At 47.1% G+C, this 27,485-nt stretch overlaps 2 protein-coding genes across 2 annotated transcripts in view; both read left to right on the forward strand.

Moving 5' to 3' along the window:
* Positions 1-5,654: 5,654 nt before the first annotated feature.
* On the forward strand, positions 5,655-9,751 carry LOC144141119 (coiled-coil domain-containing protein 12). The gene is made up of 2 exons (XM_077672644.1): positions 5,655-6,238; positions 9,613-9,751. The coding sequence occupies exon 1, from the start codon at positions 5,706-5,708 to the stop codon at positions 6,198-6,200; it is 495 nt and encodes a 164-aa protein (XP_077528770.1). The 5' UTR covers positions 5,655-5,705; the 3' UTR covers positions 6,201-6,238; positions 9,613-9,751.
* An 8-nt stretch (positions 9,752-9,759) lies between these two features.
* The window catches only part of LOC144141118 (tRNA (guanine(37)-N(1))-methyltransferase), a 29,141-nt gene continuing 11,415 nt past the window's right edge, over positions 9,760-27,485 (forward strand). Inside the window, exons 1-3 of the mRNA XM_077672642.1 lie at positions 9,760-10,002; positions 13,401-13,631; positions 26,073-26,212. Coding sequence (XP_077528768.1) covers positions 9,760-10,002; positions 13,401-13,631; positions 26,073-26,212 — 614 coding nt within the window. The remainder of the gene's footprint in view (positions 10,003-13,400; positions 13,632-26,072; positions 26,213-27,485) is intronic.

Consider the following 27,485-nt stretch of genomic DNA (forward strand, 5'->3'; position numbering starts at 1 on the left):
TAAAATCACCGTCTATGACCACAGGTGCAGTGTCACCGCAACGGCTCCACGCAAAGCGAGTAGCCATGAACCTGTCGGCATCGCACAGATCTTACTGCCCTGGTTGGTGCATACACGGCGCATATGGTTACCACGATCCCGTGCTCCGTCTGCACGGCATACACGTCACCCAGCGCAGTAACATTTTAATCCGGCCAGTCCACGGGCGGAACCCTCAGTTTTGTCCCTTTCACGCCCGTTGTAAAGTGTCCAGTGAGAGCGATCCGTGATTGGCTGAAGGCGGACTACCCGGATGTGACGTAGCACAGTCAAGGCGAAGCGCCAGTTTCTGTGACGTCACTGGTCATGGACCTCGCAAGGGCGACTACGTCACGGCTGACTCGGGCTATAAATGTACATTTTTGCTACGGGCACAACTCAGAATTCCGCTGTGCCACCCGCGCGCGAGTTCACACGCCTGTCGCATACGATTACGATGTAACCTTCGCCTGCACACCACGCATCTTACAACGTTTCTTGGAGGCACAATTCGAGTATCCCACGTAAAACGGCAGGTTCGAGCTGTTTCCGACTGCACGAACAATGTTACTGGACATTACAACTGGAGAGAAGGAAGTCCGATTGGATGATGACGTTTTCAACTGGTTGATTGATTGTGGGGCGCGCCAAAGCTGCACCTGGGCTTTTAATTAATTTCGACGTCCTGGAGACGTCGAATTTAATTTCGACGTCCTGGAGATTTCTACACGAGCCAAAATCTCGCCACACGGGCGCCTCCGCTTTTCGCCTCCATAAAAAAAGCGGCCACCGAGGCCACGATGGAAACCGCTTCTTGGCCTCAGCAGCACAACGCCTTAGCCGCTGAGTCACCGCGGTGGATAAGTTTTCAGCTAGACATTCCGACTGGAAAAAAGGAAGTCCAACATCTGCTGAGCAAAAGGTCGCGGGTTCGATTCCCGGCCGCGGCGGCCGCTTTTCTGATCGAGGCTAAAGGCAAAAACGCCGGTGTGTACGAGATTTCGGCGCACGTTAAAGATCAAAATTAATCCGGAGCCCTCCACTACGGCGCGCCTCATCGCCTGCGTTGCGTCGGCGCGTTAAACCCAACAATCACTCAATCAAGGAAGTCCAACAGAGGACCACTTGAGGTTTTGTTTGATTCCAAATGAATCTCAGTAATTTGAAGTGGTACTTACAATTGGTCCATTAGTTATTTTGGTCTGGGCCTCTGGGCACGATCTCCGTGATGGATTCAGGGCTCGGTGAGGCCCTGTGAACCCTCTGGGCATACATTTCGCTCGATTTTTTTTAAAGCGAAAGCTTTCTTAGGGACACCGATGGCGTCCAGTCAAAACAATAATGCATTTCCCCATAGACTGGTTGGTCGACCGAAAAGCTCTCATAATACGCGTGCGTGACACCGGGTTTTTATTGTGCCAAAACGCTTACTTGAAAATCGTAAAAAAAGGACGGTTCAAGGTGAGACAATACACGCATCGGTCTTGAAGATAGATAGATAGATAGATAGATAGATAGATAGATAGATAGATAGATAGATAGATAGATAGATAGATAGATAGATAGATAGAGAGAGAGAGAGAGAGAGAGAGAGAGAGAGAGAGAGAGAGAGAGAGAGAGAGAGAGAGAGAGAGAGAGAGAGTTAATGAAGTGTGGCGATGTTAGCCGGGCTAAAATGCCTAACTTGCTACGCCAGATCTAGACGATAAAGATGATTGGGATGATGTTGAAGAAGTTGGTGCGCGCAGAGGCATTCAGCTACTCAGAGATAGGTCCATAGGCCTGTGTGTGTCTTGTAAGGGATTAGAGCTTTTGAGACATTCCCACGGGCCTATGACGTCCTTTGGTTGAATGTCCACGGAAAGCAGCAGTCACAAAGACATCTCAAGAGACACCCTTCGTGAACTGAACAGAGCACATTCGCATAGCAGGCGCTGCGTGTTTCCTCGCACATCGCAGTGTGGGAAGAGTGGCGACGCAGGTTGCACGTGCATGCGACATTGAACCGCGTGCGATGTAGAATTGGTTATTCCCATTTTAAATGCAGAGCATTTCAGTAACTCACGATGTCACCCGGCGTTGGCGTGCCTCGGCGTCCGCAACAGCCGTTCCAGGTGCGCCCTCTTCCCCACTCCTCCTCTCCCGCATCACGCTACCCTCCTCGCTCTCAAACACAGGTCCGCACCCCTCCCCCTACACTATATGAAAAAAAAAAACTTACCGGCGCCTCGTTTCGATCCCACGACCCTGCGGGCGGAACGCAAGGTACATGGTGCTCTACTCACTGCGCCACAAAGCCGACGCAGAATGGAAGGCTACGAACGCGCCTTATATCCTTGAATCATTCAAACTACGTCAAGAAGCTGCTGATACAACGCATTCACTACCACCAACTCCCCAAACACTAAACGTTAACGCAATACACCCACCCCCTATGCGACGCATTTACTCGAGTCCCCCTTGCGGGGAGATGGGCCCTTTCTTTTTTGAGAGTCCAGGTGGCATTTTTAATTTGCAGTTTGGGTCAATAGAACATAGCGGCGTGTAATGATGTGATTCACTAACCCGGGAGTACTACAACGCACCTTTATCGAGTCATAAGCCACGACGTGTCGGACACATTTAGATCGTTCGTGCGCGGACAATGGCCGCACGGGGTCCTTCCTCCATTTGTGTCTTCGAAAATTTGACGATCGATTGGACGCCCTTTCAGCGACGGCTTTGACGCACTTTTGACGCAGTTTTGATGTGAGAAGGCTTTCGCGCTTCTCTTAACTTTGTTTTGGGAGAGATGGTGAAGTTTCTCACTTTTACGTGTGCACTCATCTCGTTATGGGTATACAGTTCCGGTTATGTCCCCGGGTGAAAATATATGTTTTTTCTAGCTGGAATATTGAACCAGAAATTTCCTCTAGCTAGAAATATTCTAGCTAGAAATGGCAGAATTTATAGCTAGAAATTCCGTTTCTAGTTCATTTCTAGAGATTTACTTCCAGCTAGCATTTGTCAGTCCAGCTAGAAGAAAAAAACCCACAAGCTGGAAATAATCGTCTCTAGCTAGACAAAGAAATTTTCTAGATAGTAGCTATCGATTCCAGCTAGAATTTAATAATCTAGTCAGAAATGAAGCCGGAAAATTATGATTTCTTGCTAGAAATGCTCTCTCCATTTTCACGGGGGTCATGTTTTGTGAAGCAGTGTTTACTTTGTTTCATTATCATGTTTATGACAATATATCGCGATGCCTCATATGCTGGCTCCCCGTCCCTTCCTTTTTTTTTTCTTCCTTTGATCTCACTTTGCCCACCCCGGCCTGGAGTAGTAAGACCCGTCGAAAGCGGGGCTGATCGACGACCTCTTCAGTTTTTTCACTGAAGCTTTCTCTCTTGCTCTCTCTTGTGCCGCGCACCGCGTTCGGTCGTACTCGCTGGCAGCTGTCAAAACAGGTGATACATCGTTAAGTTCGCACCGCTGTGTGTTTTAGTTCACGGACGAGAAAATTCTATAGCACCATAGAGCTTATGCAGCTCCGCTGCAAAACGTAGATGTTTTCACGGTGCTTCATGCCACTGGTTCGCCACCAATAGCACCTGGGACCATGGCCAGTGACCACGAACTACAGTTCATTCCACAAGCTAGGTGCAGCACTGCGGAGGCGACATTGTTGTCACCAGTCAGCAGCACTGAGCTCGAGGAAGCCTAACTCACCACGAACGGGGCCTTGAAAGGATATTTCCTCCTCCCCTCTCGGCGAATAGAACCGCAAGGCCCCGGCGCCTTTTGTCGCTTCCTTCACGGTGAGTTAGGCGCCATCAATGGGTGGACTGTTGACAACAATGTAGCCTCTGCGGTGCTGCATGTAGCTTGTGGAATGAACTATTGCTCCGCGGCCGACACGTGTCAGAAACAGCTACGTTAGGGGAAGATCCATTTTACAACTCACAGAACCAGTAAGCCTCTTTAAAGTATCAAAAAGCACGCTCTTGCAACACGTGCGAGGAAGTGTAAGGATTCTCTAGGGGCACCAGGTCCATTGGCGGATCCAGAGGGGGGGGGGGGTCCGGATGTCCTGACCCCCCCCCTCAATTTGGGAATTTGTACCCCCTAGAAGATGACCCTTCAGGTCGTAGAAAAAGTCTAGTTGAATATTTTTTTCTATTTCTTGTATTTGTGGTTTGAAAGATTTCAGTGAATAAAAAAACTACTATCCTCATCTCGTTTTTATCATCATAATCATCATCATAATCACTGGTAGAAGCTGACTCCCCCCTCAGAAAAAACCTGGATCCGCCCCTGACCAGGTCATGACGGGCTGTAGCGCGTCATGACCTGAATACGGGCTGTATACTTAATTCAGGTGACTAGAAATCGTAATAACGCATTTTTAGAACAGCGGTTAGTCAAAAATTTTAAAACAGTTCCTTCGCAAGCTGGAGACTTTTATGCTCCAGCTTTTAATCGCCCACGACTGAACTACGCTTACAGAAACAGTTAATTACTCTATCGCCTTGGAGTAACGTACTGCGATAATTGTTTTGTAGAAACAGTATAACATATTTTATTAGAATGCGCGGCACACAGGGCACCGAGATCTCACTTTCTTGAAGACATCCAATGGCTGGAAGAAGCACCAGCAACTCTCAAGATTATGCTAGGACCAAGGACTTGTGCCTCAAAGCAGTGTCAAGCTATAAAATAGTTGTACTCTTATTTGAATGACATTAGCCAAATTTCGACATCGTAAATTAGTTGGCCCAAGCTCAAGAAAAGAGAAAAAAAAATTACACCATCTTCCCGAAGGGGAACCCTGAGTAGTGTGCGAAGAAGTTATGGGGTCGACTGAAGTTCCCATTAGTTTTCAGTTCGTCGTTTCCATTGACGTTCAGCTTCGCGTGCCTTCGTTGTATCAGTAGCTTCTTGAATGAGGGAAGGACATAAGGCGCGTTCGTAGCACATGCTCCCGTCTCGGTTTGTAGCGCAGTGGGAAGACCGCCACGTACCTCCCGTTGCGGCCAAAGAGTCGTGGGATCGAAACCCGCGGGCGCCGCCTAACTATTTCTTTTTATAGTGGACTTCGCTGACGTAAGCCCAAACGCTGATGAGGCTGAAGAGGCGCGCATGCGCAGTAGAGTGCGGACGGCGGACAACGACAACTAGGGAGGGAGGGACACAGCCCCGAGCATGAGATGCTTCGCATCTAGAGAAATACACGCCAACTCCACGCGTGTTGAAGACTTGAATTATTAATGAAATCTCGAAGGCAAGGTTGATCATGATGTAACCTAGCTGCTGCACTTCATGCACCGGCGGGCAATTTTTATATCCGTGGTAGAAGACACAAACTCGTTCCTGCGAAATTCCTCAGCTGAGATCCTAAAACCAGAACTGTGCCTAAAACTACAATTTACCGGCAACATTAGCTTTTGTGCATACTCTTGTCAATAGTTTTGGATGTTGCATTGAATTGTGGATGTTTTGCTTGTGATTACAGACAGGTGATGTCGTAATTGTTGCAATTTTCTAGTTTACATCAGGCAGACTACGTCAAAAAAAGAACGTAAAAGCCGCGACTTTCTTCAAGCAAACTTGGCAACAACGAAGTAAAGTCACTCAAGGCGACCGCGAATCCAATCCATGCGCAGCCACAAAAAGTTACTCAAAATGGCGACTTCCACCTTTTGTGAGTGATGGCCACTGACGATAGCGTCGGTTCCCTCGAGGAGCAAGCTTTAAAGCGTAAAGAACGCCTCCGCGCCTTGCGGGAGAAGAAATCAGCCGGTAAAGGAACCGAAGAGGGTCACAACGGCGACGCATCTGCTCACGAGGCGCTACCTAAGCCCGTATTTCGATCGTACAAGCCCGAAGACGAAACGTTGAAGGAAGCCGTTATCCCTGAAGTTTCTCCCGCTGCCATCGAAGAGGAGATCAAGGAGAAGGTCGCGGTCGGCAAGCACGAGGACTTGGCCAAAGACGTCGACCTAGCGTCGCTCGCGCCGAGAAAGCCCGACTGGGACCTGAAACGCGACGTCTCGAAGAAGTTGGAGAAGCTCGACCGGCGGACCAAGCGGGCGATCGCGGAGTTGATTCGTGAGCGTTTGAGCTCGGCGACCAGTGGTCAGGACCTCGCGACGGCTGTGAACACGGCAAGCGGACCGCAGAACGTCGACTCCGACGAGGACTGAACGATAGCGGAGTTTTCCGTGCTTTGTTTTGATTCATGGTGAGAGACCCAGATCTCAGTTGCTGCGGGGAAAACCACGTGGTTTGGGTTGTTTACAAACCCGGGCGCCGAAAGTGTTGCTGCTTCAATTTTTGCGTCCAGCGGGATGTAGGGTTGGAATACTCGGGAAATGCGTGTCAATTAGTATCAGTAGTGCGTAATGAACCAGTATGAGTCTTTTCGAGGCTGCGTTTTTGAATCTCGATAAGCTTCGATTGGTAGTGTGGCGGCAAGGTATCGGGTTTTACGACCTTGCGTTTTGTTTAGATCGTTTCGAAAATGCGTCAGTTTATGCCGCGTGATGTAAAAGTCACCTAGCTCTTTGATTTACTCCTCAGTCCGAAACTGCAAATCGAATAGCGCCACTGTTACTGTTGGCTAGCTTACTGCAAAATCTTTTACGTTGACTTTGCGCGAAAACACTGGCGTTTACTGGGCACGTTGAATCCAAAACCGCCAGACTTTATTTCGCGCGCGATTTCGTGTTGCGTGTGGCTAAATTCTAATTAATTAGGATGCCAACGCATTAAAGAACGAACTGTGAGCCAGCGCTTCTATTTCTGTTATCCCGTATTCATTTGCATGCGACTACAACTTAGGTAATGTTTTGTGAACTCGTTAGGGCTGCGAGGAGGTCTGATTTGGCCTCTAAAACTCTGGAAAGGTCGTACCTTTATATGTATTTGCACCATTAGTTGATGATTTGCAAAAATACAGCCAACATATTTACCCAAACCCTAGGGAGTAAGTTTTGAATGTTGATAACTCAAATGCTGAATGTTTTTATGCTGTATGCTTTGTTGGTTGTGCTTTACATAGAATATTTAATGCTGTTCCATGCAATTGGAGACGCATATTCGAGCATGATCATTTCTTGTAACTCTTTTTATTATATAACTCTTTTCATGCAGTAATAATTAGATGGGCAGTCGTTGATCGGTCAGGGTCTGTTTATGTAATTGTGTTTTGAAAGACGATAGCCTATCTTGGGCCACTGAAACACGGAAATTTTGGTCTGTCTGTCGTGTGACTCGATTCAGCCACCCAGCCAAAGTGAAACAGAAGCTGCGCAATAGCCTTATATACCCACAGCCATATTTAAATGTTGAAGTTCATTGTCAGTGTTCGTACTTGTCTATATTGTTGAACAAGAACAAGACATTACGCAAATATAAGGCAGAAGATCAATACATAAGTGGTATTTGCCGTGTTCCTTTATTAAAAATTCATGGATGCTTGGTTTTGAGGATAGCAAATGAAATACTACATCAATGGCCGGAATACCATCACCTGCTGTTGCCCGCGCTACTATAGCTCCTGGCGGCATTTCAGAAATCAAACGGCAACAGCAGCGAAAGGTTCCACAAGATAGGTCCCACGTTCCACCTGGCACGCTCGTGGAGTAGGGCAATGTGGTTCTATAAACGTTGTAGTAGGGTTTGCGATTCACGCACACCTCTGCCCGATGGCAGCGCTGGCATCGGGGAACGTGACTTGGAGGAGAGGAACGCGGTAAATTTAAAATGACTTGAGCAAAGCTTAAGCGTGTTATATTGGGAGGAACAGCATGAGAGGTGAGTGGGAAAGAGAAGGGAGGCCTTTACTTGGCAGGGCCCCCAATCGACTTTCGTCTTTCGTTGACATTTGCAACGGAAGAAGCAGATGCGTGGCCCCTTTTTTGTTTGGTTATTTTATTTCACAACGTTTATTTTGTGCCTCTCAATGACCGACTTTTTGCGCGCGTAACTTTGCCTATCTTGCTCGCAGCTAAGAGAATGTTATTAAATTGTTCACCGATGGTGAAATTAAAATTAAATTAATAAAGGGACTAACTGATTACTTTTCTTTCATCCTTTTTTGAATGACATTGGGCTCTCCATAATGGTTTGGGTTTTTGCGACTTTCGGTGAAGTGGTGGGCTACATTTTTGCGCCGTTTTGAAAAGTATCGCAGAGATCCTAAAGCAATGATGGGTTTAGTTTGGGATCTCTTTTGTTTCAATACTAGATGGACCAGTACGGAAAAAAAGGTCCATTGTGAGAAGAAAAAAAAGAGACTTGGCAATCATTGGTGAATAGTGTACAGCTACTCCTACGTCTGCCACAAGCAAAATGAGAACGATGGAGCACCAGTTCACGGAAGTGTTGTTGCAGTGACACCAAGCCACAAGTTAACGTGTGCTGCCCATTGCGAATATGCACGCTTTAGCCTGGATCGACAAGTTGCGTTACTAATATGGATGAATCCCCTTGACTTTGTTGTGAAGGAGAGGCTAAGAGAAGCCATTGTCACGCACACTGTTCAAAACGCTGACCCGTAAACGCTTTCAAGCACCCTCTATCGTGTCTGTCCACTGGTTTGAGGGAAGCTCATAACTCCACGTCAAACCGAGGAACGACTCATTCCTCATGGCATGCATCTGACCTTCAAGCTCACCCAAGGTCAAAGTAGTGCCTCATGCAGTTGTGCAGGGAAAGTGTGTAATCGCTTGTTCGATCCATAGAGGGGGATAGAGTAAAAGGCACGTGTTATTAGGAAATGGTCGAAAGAGGTGCTAGCTGCATTCAGGTTCACTACGCGTTCATGCCTACAGCAGTGACTGCACCGAGTAGCGCCAGTGTTTGGTCTTACAGTGCAGTTGTGTACCTTCTCGCTGTGTCCTCTCGGTGCAAAAACTGAGCTACTTCGTGACAAACTTCGTTTAACCGCATTCAACCGTGGCAAACTTATTCCAAAATTGTGTGTCACCTCTGTGTCATGTGCTACTAACCTCTGCTGATCAACCACCTTTACAAAGTTGAATGCCTTATGATTTTATAAAGTGCAGAGTACTTTAAGGGCTCGTCTTGTCGTAGCTCGCTCGCTGGACCCAAGTAGAGCCACACGGCATGCTGTCGTAGAGCGTCGAACAGAGGCTTCGAAAGCCAAGCAGTTTATATAGTCATAAGCGTTCGAAACCCGTGAACCGCTGTCACTTGTCCTACATCTCCCCGTCGTTTAGCGCAAAGAAAACTGGAGGTACATTTGAGGCAAAATATACGTAATTAACCGGCAGCACCCGCGTTCATTTAGTTAGGGACACTCGTTCTGTTGGTTTTTACGATAGCAAGCGAAAAAAAGTTGCTGTGCAACGCTGGAATGTGCGGGAGGAAAAGCAAGCACAAAAAGAACAAAACTCCGGCTGGAGCTGTTTCAGGCAGAGGGCGCGTGAGCACTACACAGGCAGGAAATTTGAATTGCTTTGGGTGGTAGCAGTGACCGAATAACGGCGCTACAGCCAATTACGGCGAGTCACGGCTCTGCACTTTTGACACCTTTCACATTGAGTGGAGCGGCTTTAATTTTTTTTAATATTTCTTGCTGTCTTTTCCCAGGTCGTCTGCCAGCTCCGCATCCATTCACCATCTTTGCTTCACCGTTTCATCGGAACCACATTTCCTGACACTCCGTGCCAGTTGACAAGCTGCTGGCGACGTTTCAAGCCGCAGACTAGCCGCATAGCGAGCCGGCTACCCCACACCATGGCTGCTGTTCAGAACATGGCCCGAGCTGCCCGACCACCCGCAAGTGTTCGTGGCATGACGGAACTGAAGCGGGAGGCCTTCGACGCGGTCGTCTCAGCGCCGAGCTTCGAAGTGGACGCCAGGAACGTCGCATCGGTGATGGAACAGATGCGAAAGTACCTGCTCAAGCTGCCAAACTTCAAGGCTGTTCAGGATGGGTCTGACGGCAACAGAAAGAGGTTTCACCTGGACCCAGCTAAGGTCGGTGGTTGCTCATCTCCACACTAGAGGAATCGTTTTGTTAAGCGTGCTGCAATTGTGATATGGTGGATGAATTTCTTGAACTGTGAAATAATTAGCAGTGCAAAAAAAATGAAGGAATCTCGCACTAACGCGTTGGACTTGAAGGTAGCGAAGCTGTACGGAACCTTCACAACCATCACGAAGGTTTAAGTCCATGATTGCAGCCGATTTGCTTGTTCTTCGCTGCCGCAACGTCCTTTACTCCACCATTGTTGCTATAAGTGTGAGCTTCCTTCATTTTTTTGGAAGGGATAATCATTGGACGTCGCGTTGGAGGGGTGCATGCTATGGCACGTCTGTGTCACGTTCCGGGCAAATGTTGCCACGGTTACGGTGAACGCTGCAGCGTTTCTTGTTTCGAGCAAGTGTTGCCCATATTATGCCGAACGCCACAGTTCTTTTTGCCCAATCTTGGCCAATCTCACTAAGTGGGTATACTTAACTTGGCGAACATGTGCCAGGGACAAACATGCACCAGGGACGCGAGGCACGCGCGCACGAGCTCTTAGCAGCATTTTCTTGGTTTTGTTAACTGCTGAGCGGTGGCCGTGAGGCCCACACTCACGTGTGCTTTCTAGGCAATTTCTTGTTATTTTTAACTGCAGAGATGAAAAATTACGATTTGGTAAACAGCTTCGCTGCTAATAAAAATGGGCAGTCAGCATGTTGGCTTGACGTTCTCGGATGTAGTGCGGCAGGAATCGTAAATTGGGCTATTGCTGCTTAACTCCGTATAAAAATTATTGGAACACCTAAGCACTCCTTATGACGTAGTGGTTGCGAAAGCATTTAGAGGCTAGTAACCAAATGTGTCCCCCCAGTATTATTAGCCTCTTTTTTTTTCCCGTTCCTACGACTCACCCCAAACCTACATTGGCATTGCCAAGCAAACAATACATTTAGGTGGGCATAGTTTGCCACTCCCTTAAATATCTATTTCTTCAAGTAGCATACTTTAAAGGCCAATTAGAAGGGTAAGAACGGGGTGGAGTGCATTCGGCAGGCATTCTGAGATAAAGAACAGCAGCCTACCATTGTACCTGAAGAAGAAAGTGTATGACAGCTGCATCTTACCGGTACTCACCTACGGGGCAGAAACTTGGAGGCTCACTAAAAGGGTTCAACTTAAATTGAGGACGACTCAGCGGGCAATGGAACGGAACATGATAGGTGTAACATTAAGGGACAAGAAGACAGCAGAGTGGGTCAGGAAACAAACGCGTTTTAAGGACATATTAGTAGAAATTAGGAAGAAGAAATGGATGTGGGCAGGGCATGTAATGCGAAGGCAGGATAACCGTTGGTCATTAAGGGTAACAGAGTGGATCCCTAGAGAAAGCAAGCAGGGCAGAGGGCCGGAAGTTTGGGGGGCAGACGAGATCAAGAAGTTCGCGGGGATAAATTGGTCGCAGTTAGCACAGAACCGGGATAATTGGAGATCCGTGGGAGACGTTTTTGCCCTGCAGTGGGCGTAGATAGGCTGGTGATGATGCTGATGATGAAAGGACAACTGCAGTCAAATTTCACCCCAGCGAAATCGGTTTTGGACGTACAATACGTACCACCACACAACTGGGACATGACTTCAAACCCTGTGAAATGCATTGTTAATCAGTTAGAAATGTTTAAAATAGCTCCATCATAGGCGATGCTGCACCTGCCGGTGGATTGCGCAAACAGCCATGAAGCGCAAGAGACATCCTGGCTGGCCAGGTGCTTGGTCCTCCACCTAGTCAGCAAAGTGGTCCAGCGCCACTGGGCTAGCTTCTCCGATGGCTGTCACATGCGCAGCCGTTGTGTGCAGCTTTGTTCTGGCCGGCCGGCTGCTTGCTCGCCGGCTGCAACATTACCTCAGCCTGGCCGTAATGGCCATGCTGTCCTCAATCTCGGTTCCAAAATAGTTGATTTTTGCTGGTCTTTTGTGCCGTGAACATGCTATTTCAGCTGTTCTGTTTTGTATCTCGCACTCTTTTTAAGCAGACCATGGAAATAGGGTTTTCAAGAGGCCAAAATTTTCATTGCAGTGGGCCTTTAACTAGTTGCTCAGGCAGGCCTTAGTACATCTATCGAACATGCACGTGTAAGTCAGAAGATGCAAAACTTTCTCTAGTTCCACCTTTAGTCAGGTAGGTGCGCCCCTTGTACTAATATTGAGCATGCATGCCAGTCTTGCACTGTGAAGTTCGCTGGTTCTAATTCCGCCCAGACACAAATTTGCCCAAGTTTATTTCTAACTCAATTACGTTGTTTTTTTATTGTATGAGCCATCGGCTGTTTTGTGGCCATCTCCACACACCGAAACCAGAAGGGTAGCATTTGTAATTCCTCTATTAGAGGTGTATGGTATATTCTGAACTTTTCTTACTTTTTTTACGTATGTGTGGTTCACTGGGACGATGTCAAACTAATGAACGTCTAGTATGCTCTTATGTTATTTGCCTGCCTGGGAGTGCTTTAAAACAAGTTCATGCAATAGAAGCATCACTTGTATTAGTAGTAATTAAAATTTAATTTCTCCCGCCACTGCACAGCAAACACAGAAAGAAATGCAGCTAGAATATTCACTTCATGTGGTACATCCAGATTGCCCGCAAGTAGCCAGCCCAAGCAGCTGGTAGCTTTGCTTTTCGTTAGGCCAAAATGCTTTGACGTTATCGAATATTCAAATTGATCAAAATGAATTTTGAATAATGAACTATTCAAGCGGATATTAAAAAAAGCAAACACTTGCACGTGCTATCTATTGATGTAGTGATGTTGGCTGCGGTGGAACACTCATAATTCCTCAGGGTAGGATCGAATGGATCGGAAGCTGGTTTAAACCTGTGTAAATGGCACATGAACAAATAAGGTAGTCAACCTGAATCACACAGTAAATCAAAATCAGCAGGCGAACAATTAAAGAAAATGAAAATGGCACCCAAACAGTTTGGGTAGTCAACCTGAATCACACAGTAAATGAAAATCAGAATTGGAAACACTGACCAGCTTTGACGTCACTTTACAAGCAAGTGTGACGTCTCTGTGATGGTTGGTGCAGAACCATAAAGAGAGCATGTTTTCTTTTATTCTGAGCTTTATGGCCACGGCAAACGCATATGCAGACACAATCTATAAACGAGCAAATTTGACAGTGTCCTTCTTGGCAGATCAGTAGGCAGTGCAGCACCAACTAATTGTGACAAAACCTCCCCCGCTGCGTTTAGAGTAAAGGAAGGTGCAGTAGGCATGAATAAGAGGTTTCTCCGGGGAACTTGTTTCCTGGTGATGATACTTGCACAAGTTCAAGCGCACAGTGCCAAGTTATTAATATGGAAGTGCAAGTTCACCAATGACCCTTGCCTCCCTTGGTGCAGGTCTCAACACTTGAGGACGTGGACGAGAAAGCCCGTGCCGCTTTGTCAGAGGCCGGGGTAAGCACACTGTGCGAGCGCGGGGTGTCGCTCACGTACGACAACTGGACAACGGAGGACATTCTCCGGGCCGTGATTGGTCAGCCCGACGCGTCGGGCTACAGCGTGATTGGCCACGTCCTGCACCTGAACCTGCGAGACCACCTGCAGCCGTACAAGAAGCTCATCGGGCAGGTGTGTGCATGTGTTGGGAGGGCCGCAGGGTGTTGCACTGAGGCCGCTGCTGTTCAATTGTTTGAATTGTTTTTGATGGTGTACATTTTGCATACGTGCTAGTCATGACGTAATTGCACTTGCAAGGCCTCTGACAAATCATTTTGACTTGCTTGTGCTGCGTCACATCTGGTTGTCCGCCTTCAGCCAATCAGGGCTCCCTCGAAGTGGAGACAGTAACACACCTGAAGTGGACAAAACCGAGAATTCCACCCCTGGTGCGCCAGCACGGATCTTATGTTAAGGCAGGAACCTGAAAGGGACATTAAAAGGATTTGTAAACATTGCAGGATAGCGCAAATTGTAGTTTGGAGTATCTAGGCCATGTTTTGACCACTCTCGCTGCGTTTAAGCGACTTTATTCAATAGGAAAATCGATCTGAAAACGCTGTCCTCCTCTCTGCATTTTCCTTGCCAATTTCCTATGAAGTTTCGTATCACGTCAAAACAAGATGGCTTGGCTTGGCTTGGCTGCGCTACCGCACAGCTCGCTGACCCTCTGACAGAATCAGTCAGCCCGGCATTTTGTTGGCTGGCGGGTCGTCGCAATTTGTTCGCTCAGTTGAAACTAAGCCACGACACGTTTGTGCCCGGAAGAATGCCTTTAGTTTGTTAGTTTGTAGACTGTATCAGGCTCTAAGTCTAAGTCGCTCCACACAAGCGTACATGCCACGCTTCGCTGACTGGTACGCTAGTAAAAAAATCTAAGGCCAGTTGAAGGCGGAAAAAGAGTCAGTGAAGGCAATATAGGTACTAAGGTGTTGAAATCAATAGAACATTTTATCGTATGGCGTAAAAGCAGGGTGTGGGAAGCACTTTTTGCACTGGGTGAACTAGCACAGCCGCCAGCAGCATGACCACACATCTGCGAACATCTTTCCTTCTAAAAATTGCAGTTGGTAGACGTGAGATATTGTGGGAATTTTGGGGGATGCTTTCTGCACGAGCGCTATACAGCCTAGTCTACTTATAACAACATCCTCGTGCCTAGGAAATTCCATCGTTATAACTGATAATTGTTATAAGCGGGTTGCAAAAAAAAAAAGACCGAACAGAGCTCAAACATTTTACCGTATTTACTCGCATAATCCTCGCACTTTTTTTCCGGAAAAGTCAATGCAAAGTTAGGGGTGCGAATATTATGCGGGAAAAAAAAAAAATCCGGTGCACAGTGTTGCCAATTTGCCTTATGCCAGTCCCGCTAAATGTAGCGGTCGTTTTTTGTATATGTAAGCTCAGTGTTGCCAACAGCAGCTATTTCTTTTTATTTTATTATTTACAACGTAAACAGTCTCCCGTCGATCAGCGATCACGAAATTGCCGCCTTTGCTTTCTGGCGCGCCCCCTATCTCGTCGTTGTATGTGCGTGCCCTACTCCAGTAACGCACGCTGAAGTCGGTGACGCCGAAGTGCCTGCCTGCGGCACGGTTGCCGTGTTCAATCGCGTACTCTTTTGCTTTCAGTTTGAAAGCGGCAGTGTAGCTGGCGTTCCTCCCCATGGCGAAGCGGCACCAAGCACAAAACAAATAGATCAAAAAGTTCTCAAAATAGCAGCGAGCTATCCACCAGTGACGCGAGTGACTCACTGACTGCTGCCGCTCAACGGCGGGACCACGACGGCGACACGACGACACGACAGCGGGCTGCGCAAACACCGTCTAGTTGCGCGCACGCGAAACACGCGCGACACCGGCTCAAGGACAGTGTGAGTAGCGTGTTAGGGCGCCTGTTAGGGAGTAGCCATGCAGGTTGTTAACGCGCCTGGATGGCCTTGGATACACAGCGCTCTCCGCCGAATGGAGAGGCGGGGGAGGGCGCGTGTTGGAGAGCGCGTGCACCATGCGGGTTTCGCGAGCAGGCAACTTTCGCCGCTGCAAAGTTGGGGGTGCGAGGATTATGCGAGGAACCAAAAAATCCAAGTTTTGGTGGCTCACATTAGGGGTGCGAGGATTACGCGAGTAAATACGGTATTCGCATGCGAGTAAGGTCATACTGCTACTTATTGCAGAAAAGAAGCCATAGTCGGTCAGCTTTGTTTGCTGCACGTGAAGCTGGTGCACATCTTTTAACTCTTTCGGGACCGCCGGAAAAAGTGATGAAAAAGGGAGGTCTCGGTACAAATTTTTTATTACATAAAACAAAGGCACAATCCTGCCTTAGCATATACCAAAATGCAGCTAATTATATGTTCTTTGACATACAATACCAAGTTTTACTTCAGCACTGACGATAGAACCATGAAAAAATCTGAAAGTAAGAACTTCGTAAAAAAAACTACAGAAAAAGATAGAAAAAAGCGTAAATATAAGAATATACAAAAAGAATAAAATTATTTCAGGATATACGAAATCTAACACAATGCTTTGTTTCTTCATCGCGAAATTTTGATGCGGCTAGGTGAAACTGGTTTTTTGTTTTGCGTGATCTCTTTGGCGCTAGGACCATGGCTGCGTCGTCACCCAGGTGCACGCCGGGCTCTCGTCTCAGCGAAAACTTGGTCCGTTTCTGCGCTGGTGGCAGGAGATCACCACCATAGGTAGTTAACACCCTAGCGAACATGTGACGGGGCAATCCCTGTTCGCGCCAAACATGCGGTGGGCGCGGCGCCGCTGATAGAAGACGACAAGAACGACAACGCTTGGCCCCGGACTCACGCTGCTGCCTAATCCAGTGCTTCCCAGCTTATTTTGACTTATAAATAGCTTCACCTTACGCGTCTTTGCCCCGTAACAATATAAACCAGCCAGAACATGTTTAGAGCACACATACCTACTCCAGAGCCAATTCAAATCGAAACCAACACCCACCTTTGAACGCGATTTGATGTTCCAAGCTGATTGACACCCGAATCCTCACTCGAGCTGAAAATCGATCTCTAAAGCCGCATTCCGACTCTTCACTGCCACTCTCACCGTTAAGGGGGGACGCGGGTCTTAGAATGGTCAAAAATGGCCAAAATATCGATTTTGAGAAAATCGAATTTTTGGAATTATTGTACCTTCAAGCACCTGCCTTCAAAATATCAACGCGAAATTCCATCGGGAAATACTCTAAAATGATGTTTTGAAACGCCTCGAGGGCCACGAAATGCCCCAAATTGGGCAAAAGTTGCTTCAAATTCCCGCGCGCCCCGCGGGCGAAGCAGCCGACCGATCGCCGCCATCTTGGTCTTGTTTTGAAGCTTGTTTCTTTGTGCGCATTTTGCGATATCTCAAAATGGCGTCGCTTGAGTAGAACGACCGCCCTTGCCAGTTTTCCGAAGGCACCTTCTCGGCCGCCGATTGGCTAGAGCGGGCGCGCGCGGTTTGAATTCGCCGTACGACCCCTCCCATTGGTCGGCGCGACTGCTGTCATAGCGGTCGCCATCATGGTGTCTGCTACGCTCGTCTGACGGAGTCCGCTCTTCTGGCGCAGCGCTCGCTCAGAGCAGTTTTTTTTTACAGTTTCCTCTAATTCTTCCATCGCGTACTTTCGTGAATGATGCCAGGAGACGTACGTTTGAAGAAGACGACCCGTCATGCACACGGGAAGCGAAAGCGTCGTCCGCCTATCCCAAGGTCGCGTGGTGCGACTTCGGGCCGCTCGACTCCGCCGGATGAGAATCGTTCGCCGCCTCGTATTGCCTCGCCTGCCCCATCGCCTGACCAACCACCTCCGGAATCCATACCTGGTCCAAGCACGTCCTGCCGGCTTGACACGAGGTATTACACGGCGGAGGAGATCGCCGCGCGTACGGAACACGCGGACGAGGTCAAGCGCGGAATTGAGACCAAGTCAGCAACGCAGCGGAAATTCGACCTCCTTGAAGTGGATTTGGCGCACTCAGAGGACGAATCCGGCACAGATTTTGTCTTAGTGATTTTGCAATGCTGAAGGACCTTTTTGCGCACGTCAGGTGCGGCAAGTGCGGGCTGGCGGCGCTGGATTTGAGGAAGCCTGACCGGCAGTACGGCCTCGCCGTGAAGCTCGAGGTGACGTGCTCGGTTTGTGAACACCGTGTAGAACGTTTTTCCTCGCCAACGACCGAAGGATCTGGCAATATCACTCTTTTTGAAGTGAATATGAGGGCTTTGAAAAGTATTCAAAGCATCGGGAAGGGGGTGACTGCTCTGTCAGATTTTTGTGCTGGTATGAACTTGTCCCACAGAGGCCTGCACCACAAGACATTCATTCCAAGCGCACTTGAGGAAAGTGGTTCAGGTTTGCGAGGACACTGCAGCAGCCTCTGAAGCTGATAGTGTGCGTGCCATCAAGGACTTGTACTCGGACCTTGGTCAGCCGCCAAACAACGTAGATGTGATGTTTGATGGCACGTGGATGACAAGGGGATGGTTGTCACACATTGGAGTGGGCTGCATCATTGAAGTGTACACCGGCTTGGTGATTGATCATGTAGTCCTCTCTAACTTTTGCTTAGGTTGCGCCATCGGACCCAAAGCTTCAGATGAGGGCTACAAAGATTGGCTGGCAGACCATGAGTGTCAGCGAAACATTGACTGTGGTGCAGGACGCATGGAGGTAGAGGCAGCCATGATAATGTTCAAGCGCTCGCTCTCCAAGAATGGGCTGCGGTACACAACCGTGATGTCCGATGGAGATAGCCGCACCATGCACGGCTTGAAGGAAAAAGGCGTCTATGGGTTTATCCCCATAGGCCAAGAAAGTTTGCCTTTCGGCTACATTTATTTTCCCCAAAAGACCCTTTTGAGGCTAACAACATGATGCATTTGCGGAAAACACACTGCGCAGTGTCCCACCACTGTATCCTCTCAAACTTCCAGCATAAAAACCGCGAATGAAATAGCCTCACCAAAGAACAAAAAAAGGGGGGCACCTAAGCAAGTTTCACCCTCACACTTTTGCCGTGTACAATATTCTGGGTACCACAGTGCACTGTAATAGATGATGGCACTTCACGAAGGACTGTTGCAGTTTTCACGACGCCAGCAAGACGCCACCAGATTTCACAACGCTAACAAAATGCCAACCGATTCGAAGTCGATAAATTTTGCTAAATTCCTGATGGGGTCCGTTATTTGGCCTTTTGTATCTGCAGTTCTAGTTGGCATTTTTGGAATCCAAAGACAGATTTGAAAATGGGAAGAACATGTCTTTGTTACTGGGAAATTTTGAAGCTACACTACTGACGGTTCATCTCATAACGCATGGCCAAACTTCAAATGCAGTTTTCTCAGTTTCATATTTTTGGTCACTTCCCTCAGCCTTACGCAGCTTTTTGGAAACTTCTTTTTGCTTCATAAGGTCAATCTTGGTACCATTTTTTTCAGTACAGCCTGAGGCAGCCGATGACATTCTTAGTTTTTCTGTTTAGGCTACGCATAAATAATGACTTGCAGTTATTTTGATGAGCCAAAATATCCAATACTGCCATTTTTTGTACTTGACATATTTTTTTAGGATGCCGTGACTTTAGAGAAAAACGAAGAATGTCATCGGGTATGGGAACTCTCTGGCTATCCATTCATGTAATTAAAAGCGACAAAATGCAATGCGAAAGTTCATTAAAGCTGCGTGAGAAATTACCTAATTGTGGTTTAGACTTTGTATGATAACTTTTGAACTAACAGCACCAGCTCAAATATAATTGCATATTTGAAATCTACAGAGAAAAGCACATCCGTGTGCAAATTTTCATAAGTTTCTACCCATAAATAAAAAAGTTAGTTTTAAGACCCTCGTCCCCCCTTAAAATCCACAGTAGAAGGCGAAGATATGCGAGACGAGACGTGGCGGATCTCTTATCGCGCTGACGCGAGTATGACGCCATGTTTATTTACATTCGAAACCACTGCCCGTCAGAATAAAATATCTGATGCGTTGCCGCCTGGCGATAAAAAAAGAAACTTCACAAAAGAGAAAACTCCAGTTTTTAAACTATCTCCTAGATGTCGCTAGGTGTTCCACCGAGCGAAAATTTGTATTGTGCAGGCTCGCGAAACCATCGATCATATGTGATCGATGGCCTATGGAGCGGTCCCGAAAGAGCTAAAGAGCATCTATAAGTGCTTCACATAGCTGAGCGAAGGGTCTTGGCGGAAATGAAGACCTTGAGGAACTGTACCACGCATTGGGCCTCCTGCGAAGACACTACCTGAGTAGGCTGTGCAACCACATCGTCAGGGTTGTCACTGCCACCGCTGCTTGCAGCTGGTACCTGCGCAACAATCACCTCTTCTCTGAGGCACTCTGACGTTCCCAGAACATCGGCCCTGACGTCCCTTGCACGGAAAAACGGAGGCAGTTGAAGAGGCACCCAGTCAAGTGCAAAGCGGCGCGCACGTGACCCAACAAGCGAACTTGTGAGCGAGCGAGCGGTGCAAAGACAAGACCAAAGCAGTGGCAGGGGAGGGGGGTTCGGAAGGAAAACTGCTCTCCTCCACCTCTCCGTCTCTCGTAAGTGGTGCGGTCGCTTCGTTTTCTGAGGGGTGGGCGGGATGCGAAGCACATCGCGACACATGCCGCCAGCGTGGTCGACACGGAGAGCTGATGGCCGCTCGCATTTTCGGTGCATGCTTGGACCGGATTCAATTGTTGTATCCGATATCCTGACACAGGAGCATTGTAATAAGTTGTTTATTTTACTAAAGATCGCATAGAAAAGTGGACGGGACCATAGTTGTTCATTGTTATATCCGATATAGTGTTAGAAGTGCGTGAGCCACCCTTCAGTGGTGCTTACTGGTAAAGACATCCAGTTCATGGATGATGACAAATAAGTCATATTCCCTTTTTTCTTTATTCTTTTTCTTTTTTCTGCTTCTCTTTGTTTTTGCATGTTACTTTGACACGTGCAGCGTTGTTTGCCTTCAGTATAAATGTTTGTGGCAGGTTTTCAATAAATTCAGTTGAAAGTCAGCGCTGGTTCTGTGGTTATTCTTTTGTCTGTCCTGTCTTTCGTGCTGTGATTAAGTATCAACACCTACCAGCTCACCCAACTTGCAACTGTCCTAGTGTTAGAAACGGTGTAGTTATAAGTGGACTTGACTGTAGAAGAAATAGTCATCTAAGCTGCTTGAAACTAAACAATATTGTAAAGTGGCTATACATTATATACTTTATATTTGCACTTGTATAGTCATCTAAGCTGCTTGAAACTAAACAATATTGTGAAGTGGCTATACATTATATACTTTATATTTGCACTTGTGGCATTGCTGGCTTGTGGCTAAGTGGTCTGGAGCACTAGGTATATTGTTTTGAAAGTCAGCTAGTTCGAATCCCCAATGGTGCGTGTTTTCTTTTCTTTTTTTTTTTTAAGTTGATTTATTGGTTTTAGGGCAGTGTTTCCTATACTGAATTCACCATTTTTTGCGCTGTAACGTTCACTGCTCTAAATTGAGTTCGCAGAACTGCATGCAGATTGACACAGACGTGTTGGTGAGTTCTCGTTGGCGTGCTGTTGCCATAAGCACCGACTGCTTGCGGGCAGTGGGCACAGGCCAGAATCAACAGACCCTTGGCCTGGTGCGAACACGCTTTTTACGATACAGGCCTGAGTGAGGCAAACTCCAAATATGGGGGAAAAGCGAATGGCATTTGAGCGTCTGCGGTGACGTGGAGGGTGTTCATCCACTGCGTACACTTTGGCTAGTGATTGCTATGATTCCAAGCCGTGCTGGTAGGCTTATCTGAGGCATTTTACAGCCGGCAACATGGCAGAAGCGGGTTATGCCGATTACTGAGATATCGAGAATGCCCACCCAACGATAACGTTGGATGCCAAGCATGTTGTTTCACAGAACTTAAACCAAAACAGGTTTGAATTCTAAACTTGGACATTGCCCAATTACGTAACACCTTGTATTGACGTCACCTCGGTTGGTAGTTGGTGCGGCCACTGCAAACCGCGCGTGGTAGTTTTTATACTTTCAGGTTTTATGAAATAAACACCACCTTATTGCCCGGATAAATGATGAAAAGTGTGTATATTTGAGCCAGTCTACGCAGTCAAAGCAAAAAAAGGAGCCTGACAAATTTACTTCAGTGTCCTATTAAGCGCCCATTATGTGAAAAAAAAGCTGGCGTTGTGGTTGCTCTCTGGTGGAGAGAATGAGCACCGCTGTGAAGAGTAAATCAAAAAAATAGATTTTAGTTCATACAGTGTAGACCGCTTATAACGTATGTTGCGGGAGCCACTAAAATCCGCACTATAAGCGGTACCGCACTATATCCAAAACATGCGCGAATGCAACCACATTGCAACCTACCTCTTAAGTCACCCTATATTTATCATCACTCAAATGCACAGCACTTAAAAACAAAGGCACGGTCTTTATTTCCAAAAAAATTTTCACATCAGCTGCTGCTGCAGGGTCTTTGCAAGTGCGGTCTTACAAACGGCGAGTGCAGCTTTAAAGGCCAACTGCACTCAAAATTTCGACTTCTTGAAAACACAATTTTTATATGGTCTTCTGAAAACGAAAGGAACATGCAAAACACAAGAGCTGAAATATGCACGTAAACTCCACAAGTGGTCAGCTAAAATTGGCGATAATGAAACCAAAATCCCGGAGAGTACAACCGTGAAAAGGACGTTGCAGCGTCCAGTGAGTGGCCGGACGGTCAAGAGCTTGAGAGCAAGCCAGAGCGCAAGCTCTCCGTGCACATGGGATAGCAAATGGGTGAAGTGTTTGCAGCAGAGCTCGACCGCTTCTCCAGCTGTGTGGCTGGCCAGAGGAAGAAGCCCCCGTTGGCCAGAGTGTCGCAGGCGCGTCATGGCTGTTTCAGGGTTTGCACAGGTCCTTGAAAACCCTTGAATTCAGAAGTGTCAATTTCAAGGCCTGGAAAGTCCTGGAATTTCTACAGGGTCCTTGAAAATCCTTGATTTTTCTGGAGAGAATCAATGGCCCTGTCTTTTCATAAGAATGTAAAGTGTTTGTCGTGTATTTTAGGTGTAACAAATGTAAAGAAACATTGTCACGATAAAGTTTCAGTGTATTGCGTGAAATTACAACAAGTTTGTTGGATTTTTATTATTACGAGGCAACATGGGGAGCAGTCACTTCTCAATCCAATACATGTCACAATGCAATCCAATGCACAACGATCTAAAGCGTGAACTGCATGGAAGAATTTCTTCTTACCCGCCGCGGTGGCTCAGTGGCTAAGGCGTTGCGCTGCTGAGCACGAGGTCGCAGGTTCGATTCCCGGCCGCGGCGGCCGCTTTTCTGATGGAGGCGAAAAGCAAAAACGCCCGTGTGTACGAGATTTTGGCACACGTTAAAGATCCCCAGGTGGTCAAAATTAATCCGGAGCCCTCCACTACGGCGCGCCTCATCGCCTGCGTTGCGTCGGCGCGTTAAACCCTACAATCAATCAATCAATCAAGAATTTCTTCTTGCTATCTTCCGAGGTGCGTCCAGCAAGGACAGTTGTGATTACCATGTACTAAAGGGTGCCTATTTTTTTCTTGTGTGCCGAAGTTAGAAGAGAGCAAGGGGTGCTCGCTGCGTCAGGTGACTGATTTCATCCTTTCTTTCTTCTTTTGCTTCCCTAAAACGCTGCGCCAGCTGCACCAATCGATAAGCAAACCTGCCAAAAAAACGCACTAACGGTACTCTGCTTCGGGGAACTACGTTTTATCTGGTATGCATATTCATTGAGTTCTAAGCTAGGTGGTGGTGAACATGGTACGTGGGTTTGGGAGCAGTCCTGGGAGCAGGAAAATTTGCCCTTTGCGGCAGGCTCGGAGCAGCCAAAAAGGCCGTTTGGCATGGGCTGGCAAAGCAGTCTGTGCTAGCCCCCTGCCAATTGAGTTTAATCTACTTATCTTCTACCGTGCACTACAACCTACTCTGAAGCAGTAATGCAGTTGTTTTACTGTATCTAACAATTTACAGTATGCGGAGATAGCGAGGAGATAGCGAGCCTACCGGAAGAAAGCTGCCATGTAGGTAAGCAGTACAAGTGCAGAGGCTCACGGGTACGTCGTCTGCTCCAGCCACTTTTGGTTCGACAGCTCTCCTGGCCTTCCATCGGCCGGTGCCTTGCACGTGCGTGTGTGCGTGTTTATTGGTCACAAAGTGCTTACCTTTCAGAAAAGACCCCGGTAGCATTCATCATTATTATTTGTTGAAGCGCTATGCATGAGCATTTTTTTTTTTTCCGGTGCAAACAGATAAACAGCACCAACACACGCCCGTGAAAGCCGTCGCAGATGGGAGACCCGGAGAGCTCTCAAACTGGAAGTTGTGGGAGCAGACGACGTACCTGTGAGCCTTTGTGCTTGTACTGCTTACCTACATGGCAGCTTTGATCCCCCCCCCATTTTGTCCTGTCCTCTTCACAACAAAGTTATCTCCAATTTTTCCGCGTGCCGCATGAGTTTTGTTGTAGCAAGAGTTTACTATATATGGAATGTGTTTGGCATCAGTTATTTTTACTGATACTGAAGACAAGATAACCGTTGGCCATTGAGGGTAACAGAGTGGATCCCTAGAGAAGGCAAGAGTGGCAGGGGACGACAGAAAGTTGGATGGGCAGGTGAGATCAAGAAGTTTGTGCGGATAAATTGGTCACAGTTGGCGCAGGACCGGGTTAATTGGAGATTGATGGGAGAGGCCTTTGCCCTGCAGTGGCCGTAGACAGGCTGGGGATGATTTTTACTGCGAGAGCTTACAATCACTGCCAAAATGTGCTGGCCTCCTTCAGTAATGTCAGGTGGCTTTCCCGCAATGCACCGGAGACGTGTGGCTAAGTAGCACAAGAAACAGAGCTTGTGCTGAGTATCTCCTTGACAATTGGCCATCTTGTGCGGTTTGCATCCTGCCCCAGTAAGCACCCCCTTGATGAGGAAGCCTGGTCACTTACTGTTACAGTTCCCACAAAAAAGCGCACACATTGAAGCGCTTCTGAATGTGAAATGTTCACTTTTTTATATTGGGCGTAAGGGAGAACAACGAACTTGTATGTCCCTGTGCTACGACATCTAGATAAAGCTTTTTCCGTCAAGAAAGTGTTTAGTTTGCTGGCTGTGCACACGTTTATTACCACGCACCTGTGCCAATTATGGTTGCAGTGCTTTTGGTACATTTAGGTTAGGTGTGAAACACCTTTGGCGGAACCTGTAGCCGAGAGTTTTGTGTGTGCTGGAAGACAGTAGCCGCGCAAGTGTTCAGAATAGCATTGAGTATACCGAGATTGGGACCCATGAGATGACGGTTTCACAGTGGCAGAGGCATGCCTGCAGGTTTTGATAAAAAAACTTTATCTTTGATAAAAAACTTTATTTTACAGTTATGACCGTTACGGCCATTTCAAACTTAGGCTTGATAGGTGGCAACCAGAAACTTCCAGGCCCAAACTTCAAATGGTCGTAACTTCTGCTACAGACCAGATAGAATCATCGTGTTAGCCTTATTGCACTCCTTGATTTGTGCACAGTTCACTGGTACCTTGTTCAGCTGCATCCCTCTGGAAGTTCTTTTACTAAGGCAGTCAAAAAATCGAATAATGAAATACAAATAAATGTGATGTAGTTGTCGTTTTACGCAAAAGCAAATTTTATATCTACAGTTGGAATGAGAAAGTGCCTATGTCCCGCAATTTTCATCATCATAACTGCAAAAATAAGCTTTTTTCGTTTAAGACTAGTGTGCCCAATCAAGCCATTTTCTTTTGCCCCTTCATGCCAAGTTTCCACCCTAGGACATACTTGCTCAGTTTGTTGAGAGTGCAGTCAGAACAATCTTATTACTAAAGCATTAAATTCCCCATTAAGAGAAAAATTTGGCGGCAGTGTTGGTAACAGTGAAATGGCTTCTTGACCACATCTTTGAAGCGTTCCATAGCGCAAGGCATTCTGTAGCAAGCGCTTACACTTGGCAGTAGCGAAATATGGTGTCCAATCAGCAGCGCAATGTGTACAAAACAGATTGAAGCCATTCGAAAGTGTTAAGGTGCATCACAAAACAAAATGTCTTAGGCAGCAAGATTAGAAAGTCCTCAAAGATGTGACGCAGACGCACAGCATCTCTGGCATTAAAGGGGTCATTAATGCTTTTGCATTCACAACCCATAACAAGTGCTTAGGCGCCCTCAGACGTTTATTGTCCGGTATCATCGAGTGTAGTTGTGCAAGACACTTCTCGGGAACTGTTTGTAGTATCCTGTGCATCAGCGTTCTCAAGGGATATTGAGGACCAGGGATATTGAATTGAGTTGAATTTTATTTCCGGAGAGAGTACAATGGGTACAAATACATTGCGAGGTCCCTAGGTAAAAACCACAGAAAGATTGCTGGAAATATCTGGCAAAATGGCAAATAGAAATACCAAGAAATGTAGCACAAGTGTTCCTAGAAGTGTAAATTTTTTTTTCAAAGGTATTTGTAGAAGTGGGACTTTTTTTTCTTGTGTGTCATCACCACCACCACCTGTGCAGGTGTATCTGGACAAGGTGAAGAATGTGCGGTGCGTGGTGACCAAGGTGAACATCATCGAGAGCACCTTCCGCAACTTCCGCATGGAGCTGCTGGCCGGGGAGCAGGACACCAAGGTCCTGGTCAAGCAGAACGGTGCGAGGTGGGCATCGTGTCTTTTTTTTCTCGCCTTCTGCCGCTAGTTTTAACAGCGGGCTTGTTGAAGCTTCAGCTTGGTGCGTTGTTGTTTGCAAAAGAACCTTCGAGGGCACTCTGCCCAGCGTTCGGGGCATGATGTCCTGCGTGCTTTTCTCCTCACCAGTTCATGTGTGTTCATACCTGAAGTAGGTAGGCCAAACGTCGAGTTTGCGAAGCCAGTTGCCGCGGGTGCATTGTGTGCTAACGCGGTCCACATAGGGATAGATCTGAAAGTCTGCAGACAAAACTATCCGGGCCTGTTACTCACAGATAAATTTCGGCGGCAAGTTCAAAAATCCACGTGGACTGCAACAGCCAGGTCTCTTATTGAGGGAAGAGATGGGCCAACAGAAAAGCTTTACACCTGAAAAAGAGGAACCGCGGCATGAAGGCTGCCGCACCGCTAGTCGGTGGATGCGACAACTTTGGTCCAATCTCGAATATCGCGCCGGAGAAGCAGCAACCAAATGTCGTTGAGGTGCAGAAGATCCTCTCAGTGACAAGCTTGCATGCGCACTAAAACTTCGTTACAAGAGACACTTGGTTATGTGGGAGCGAAAATGGTTTTGTTGGTTTTCCTATGTTTGCCGTGTTGGCAACATTGCATGCAGGAGATTCTGGTCACAAGAGACACATTTCCTCGGTCCCGTGACTGTGTCTTGTAATGAGGTTTTACTCTATGTTTGTTGCTTCTTGAAGGGTACTAACCCCACGCAGAAAACTTGGCCGAGTGTCCTAGCATAATCGGGCATAAATTTAGCCAAACCTAGAACAAGCTAGGCAGGAACTCCAGCTTCGCTATTTGCCCGGTCTTCGCGACAGCAGTGCAAGCTTTTCGCCAGTATTTTTCTTTTTGCCATGTTGCGAAAGTTGAGGCAACTCACCTGACCAGGTTCCTATGGGACATACTATACTTCATTACCTACGGGTTAAAAAAGCACCGTGCATCAATACGAAAGGTTTTACAAATTCACAAAAATGTTCCTGATGGTCTAGTTTCTTGCTGTTAGAAATATATCACTTCTTTACTCAAAAAACAAAAAAAAAAAACCAAAAGAAACCCATTTTGGTTTATCCGGTTTTCACTAGACGGCGCTAGCTTTCAAGCAAGCATTTTATTTTCTTATTTCAGTATCTTTAAAATAAGCAGACAGGGCTGTTGTGAACATTGATAACTATTTGCCGAGATTTTGATGTTATCAGGTGAGTCCCCCTTAAAAAGCCGATGAAGACGAAAT

The sequence above is a fragment of the Haemaphysalis longicornis genome, unplaced genomic scaffold (genome assembly GCF_048455015.1).
Source record: "Haemaphysalis longicornis isolate Haplotype H1 unplaced genomic scaffold, Haemaphysalis longicornis Haplotype H1 scaffold_6, whole genome shotgun sequence".
Lineage (NCBI taxonomy): Eukaryota > Metazoa > Arthropoda > Arachnida > Ixodida > Ixodidae > Haemaphysalis > Haemaphysalis longicornis.